The 4,921-nt window shown below is 40.2% G+C and overlaps 1 protein-coding gene across 1 annotated transcript; it reads right to left on the reverse strand.

Annotated features, from left to right (window-relative positions):
• Positions 1-1,041: 1,041 nt before the first annotated feature.
• LOC119295030 lies at positions 1,042-3,096 on the reverse strand. Its single transcript, XM_037573359.1, has 4 exons — positions 3,017-3,096; positions 2,836-2,878; positions 1,698-1,852; positions 1,042-1,585 (listed from the first exon to the last, which is right to left on the reverse strand). The coding sequence occupies exons 2-4, from the start codon at positions 2,866-2,868 to the stop codon at positions 1,423-1,425; spliced, it is 351 nt and encodes a 116-aa protein (XP_037429256.1). The 5' UTR covers positions 2,869-2,878; positions 3,017-3,096; the 3' UTR covers positions 1,042-1,422.
• Positions 3,097-4,921: the final 1,825 nt, after the last annotated feature.

Raw genomic sequence — 4,921 nt, forward strand, 5'->3', positions numbered from 1 at the left:
GGGTGCGGCTGGAGATGCTCTAACCAACTAGGGAAGCAACGTTATGTGCCAAGTGGCTTTCTTTTGCCTTCTTGTTCTCTGTCTCTGCTGTCAGGTTTCTTGTGTTTATTAGTTTATTTCTTTATTTTCTTTTCCATTTTTCTTACATTCATGATTTCTTTTAAGACCATGAACTTTTTCAAATTCGTGAACATTTTCTTAAATTCGCAAACTTTTGCAGACAAGTGATTTTTTTTCAAATCATTGAACTTTTCAAATTCTTCGACCTTTATTCAAATTGCTAAAAAATCTCAAACTTTTTTCAAATCAATTAACTTTTGTAAAATTTGTGAACTTTTTTCAAATTGATGAACTTCACATGGCCCAAATTCATGAACTTTTTCTTTTCCATGTCGTGAAACTCACGAATTTATTTTTAAAAGTTGTACAGAAATTTCAGAAAAAAGGTCCGTATCTTCCAAAATTGCTCAGAATGTGAACACTTTTTATTGTGAACATTTTAGAGGCACCTTTTGAAAATGTAAACAAAAGTTGACAGTGCAAACATTTTAATTTGAATTTTTGAACATTGATTAACAAATCTGAACACAATTTGAACATTTTCTGAATTATTAGAACATTGATTAATAACTATGGAAAAATTGAAAGTTTGAACAGGAAATCATTCAAAATTGCGAACCTGAAATATTTCCAAATTCTGAACTTTTTTGGATTTATGGAAAATAAGAAACAGAAAAACGAAATTGTCACTCAAAACGAAAAAGAAACATAAAAAAGAAAAAGAAAAAGGGAGAGAAGATAAAATGAAAAAACCAAAAGAAAAAGCCCGGAGAAGTTGTTGCTGCTGCTATGATGGCGAGCAAGTTTACATGACTGGATGATACGTTGACGTTGGCTGCCCATGTCCCTAAACCGTAAAGTCGCCGCTCATGTCCGCTTGCCATGCGTTGAGCGGGAGCAGGGCGCTCTCTCGGTAGAACGTGTAAAGAAACCAAGTGACTGGAAAGAACTTGTGATTCATTGATCACTGACTTCGAGGTATTTACACAAGGATTCCCGTCTGTTTTACAAGAGGAGGCGCCTCTTGAACGAATAGGTGCCTCTTCGTAGGGAACAGGCGACCTTACACAGAGAAGGCGTGCGTCTGCACAACACTTTGGGCACTAAATAACTGCTTAAGGCAGTTATAATCTAGCAATTCTAACACCAACAACGATTGCCAGTGACGCACCCCTGCGGTAACATACAACAAGCCCTATGTAATGCATGTCCACACCAAGTCTTTACGGTTTCACTCCAACAGATATAAAAGATAAAACAACATGACACCATGTCAGACAAATATCACAACCATAGCATGGTGGTGCTAGCTAACCAAACTGCAGGGGTCAGAATTGAACTGGGCCTGTCCTTGATTGGTTCTCAATCGTCGATCTCGTCTTGACTGGCGACTTGGCTTGTTAGCCCCAGCATCCTGCCGGTGCCAGTGATACCGAGCAGAAAAGCACCAGCATAGACGAAAAATGTCGCCTTGCAAGCTACATCTAGCACACCCCGAGCCCTTTTCGAGTACACCTTCCAGGGCCTGCAGGCAGAGAGGGGTAGGGTAGGTCAAATGAAATCATATATGGTCAAACAAACAAACAAACAAACAAACAAACAAACAAACAGGAAATTAAAGTGATTTTGTATCCTACAGGGCAGCTTGTCCTTGAGTGGATTGTGCAGAAAAATGCTGCTCATTAGCCATCAAATTGAGCAGCTCCTGCTTCTTCTGTTCCGCCTTAGACACCGCCTCATACAGCTCCTCCTTCTTCTGCTGTACCTGGCGTGCAGAGGGTGCACGAGCATGCTGGATTGACACACATAGATGATGATCATTGTACTTAACTTGCATCGTCGATCATTATGTAAGCGCTGAATGTGAATGGTAAATAATTTAGAAGAATCCTGTCTTGTCCTGTCTCCCAATTTAAGTGAGGTTCGATAGATACAGGATGCATCATGCAGCACTAGTCACAGAATCATACTTGCTGTGTATGGATAGATGAAATCACAGAGAGAATCATACAAGGAGCTAGTTAGTGCATCAGGAAGAAGAGATATCGAAACCACGGCAACATTTATCTTATGCGTTGGAATTAATTATTTGCTAAAGGGGCGAGTGAAAAAGTCATGCTCAGATCAACCAGGAAAATAAGTTGCTTGATTTGCATGCAGTCCTGTTGCTACAAACAGCAGTACGTTAAGATGTACAGGTTCAGGTCAGGTTAGACAAGTATGGCCATGATAATTTTGCTCTTGTTTCTACATACAGTAGTACTACCTCATGTAGTGCCAAAAACGTTCTTATATTATGAGACAGAGGGAGTAGCTGATAGAAGCGAGAGACACATGGATGCTGCCGTTTTGATTGCACAGACTTCGATTATGGCTGGCTACATCATCCTTGATGACGGGAGATAAATCATGAGAAGAAAGATGGCAATTTTGGTTAGGTACCTCAGTGGAGAGATTGTGCGAGCGCATGAGCCTGCTTGGCAGGCGTCATTGCTCATCCGCTACCGGCGCCGCCTGCGTTGGCTGTAGCAGGCCAGCAGGGATGAGTAAAAAAGTTATTCACAGATCAAGCAGGAAAATAAGTTGGTTAATGATAGATATGATTTGCAGGAAAACAAGCAGCAGTCCGTCAGGATGTACAGGTTCAGGTTCAGATTCAGGTTCAGGTCGGGTATAAAAAAAAGTAATCTTGATTTTGCTGTTTCTATTGCACTTGCACAGAATTGGATTATCCTTGATTGCACGGAAAAAAGATGTCAGTTTTGGCAAAGATACCTCGCCGAAGAACTCTGTTGAGAGCGCCGCCATCGTCGCCGGCCTGCGAACAATACATCGGCATCGGTTAGGGATTAAGGACGACAAGTCCGTCACGAATCACCACCGCCGGCCCCGGCCGCCTACGAGATCTATCGGATTGCAGTTGTATGGAGATTTGGGTAGGTTTTGGTGCGCGTACCTTGCGGATCTAGGGTTCCTCGTTCGCCTCCGCCTCCGCCGAGAAGAAAAGAGTGGCTGTGGTGTGGTTCCTTGCGCTGTCTGAAAGTGAAAGGTGCGGTGCGGTGCGCCGTCTTATTATAATCTTGGAGCCAAGCCCGGCCCAAACCACTTTTCTTTTTTCTTGGAGACTTCTTGTTCTTGGAGGTTTCGGCCCATTCCGTCTAGATTTCGGTAGCTTTTTTTTTCTCTTTCTTTTTCTTCCTTTGGCAGACACCCATACCTTAGGCATGTTTTATAACCTCTTCTTCTCAAAAAAAAATGATAAGTGTCACGTGTGTGCCAAGAACCAATCCGGTCCTGATGTCTTTTACAATTAAAATAAAGTTGCCATCCAAAAAGGAAAAAAAAAACAAATCCAAGAAAAAAACTGAAACCTATCATCCTAAAAGAAAGTTGCCATGCTTGACAACTAAAATTGTCATTATCGCGTCACAAATTTGTCATAAAAAATGTTCTGTTCGTACCACACATGTGGCACTTATCAGGGTCCAAAAAAAAGGCATGTTATATAACCAAAAATGGCATGTCTCCCCTTCCGCAAGATCGGAGAAGCACTCTCCTCTAGCGACTCATAGGGTTTGTGTCCCATTAGTAGAAGAGGCTTGCTAGCCCTATAGGTTTAGGGAACCTTCTCAGGGATGTACCAGAAGGTTCCGCCTATGTTTTTCCCCTTTCTTTCTTTGTTTTTTTTCTTTAAAAGTTTATTGGTTTTCTCTCTCTTCTTTTTTATTTATTGTTTTATGTTTGCCTTTTTCCTTTTCCCCCTTATTTTACCTTTTCTCTCTTTTTCTGAATGGACGTTGACATTTTTTCAAAATAAATGTCGACCATCCTTCACATTCATGTAAATTATTTTTGTGAATCATACGGACATTTTTTTACACCACGCAAACAAACTTTTCAATGTGACGTAATTTTTTTATAAACTATATATATTAGCATTTTTCTCTGTATGTTTATTCACTTTTCTATCTATTCTTTTTATTTATTATTTTCTATTTGTTATTTTGTCATTTCCCCTTATTTTGCCTTTTCCTCTCTTTTTTTTTGAATAAGCATTGGCATCTCTCAAAATAAATGTCGACCATTCTTGAAATTCAAGTAAAACATTTTCACGAATTGTACAAACATTGTTTACACCACGCAAACAAACTTTTACATTCCCCAAACGGATTTTTCAATGCGAGGTAAACATTTTTATAAACTAACTGTATTAGCATTTTTTAAATTACATGAATATCCTTACAAGGTGTAAGAGCTTGAAAATCAGAAGAAGAAAAACTGACTAGGTAGTCAGGAGAAGGTGCAGCTCTCTATTGGTTCACATGATGGAGTAGAAGATCCTGGGTCCCAAGAATCCTTTGGGACTCAACTCGCGAATGCCTTTGCTGCTAGAAAATCTTGTGGAAGTGGTAGCTCTGCTGCAACCGCCCATGTTCCTGAGATCAGAATGAGTGACCGTTTTGTGGGTTTGGAATATACTGGCATAACTATTTTGGCCACGTAGAGGGTTGCTGCAAAGAATATCATGACCCTTTTTTTTAAATAGATACTCCCTCAGTCCCATAATATAAGAGCATTTTTGAGACAGAGGGAGTAGATCTTCGAAAGCTCTCCGGGCCTAAAAAATAATTCCTTGATACATCTAGAACCTACCGGTAGCCAAGGAGGTATTCTGCTAGGTGTAGATGCTGGTAAGTTTGATATTTTGATCAATGACACTGGATATCATTTTGTTAGCATGCATCTCAGCGATATGATTACTCACAATGAGACGGTTTTAGCTTCCATTTATAGTCGTGCTTAAAATTGTTGGAGCCAACTCTCGGCTCCTCTTCTTGTACATCTAGCTGCCTCTCACATC

This window comes from Triticum dicoccoides, chromosome 1A (assembly GCF_002162155.2).
Source record: "Triticum dicoccoides isolate Atlit2015 ecotype Zavitan chromosome 1A, WEW_v2.0, whole genome shotgun sequence".
In the NCBI taxonomy this organism is placed as follows: domain Eukaryota; kingdom Viridiplantae; phylum Streptophyta; class Magnoliopsida; order Poales; family Poaceae; genus Triticum; species Triticum dicoccoides.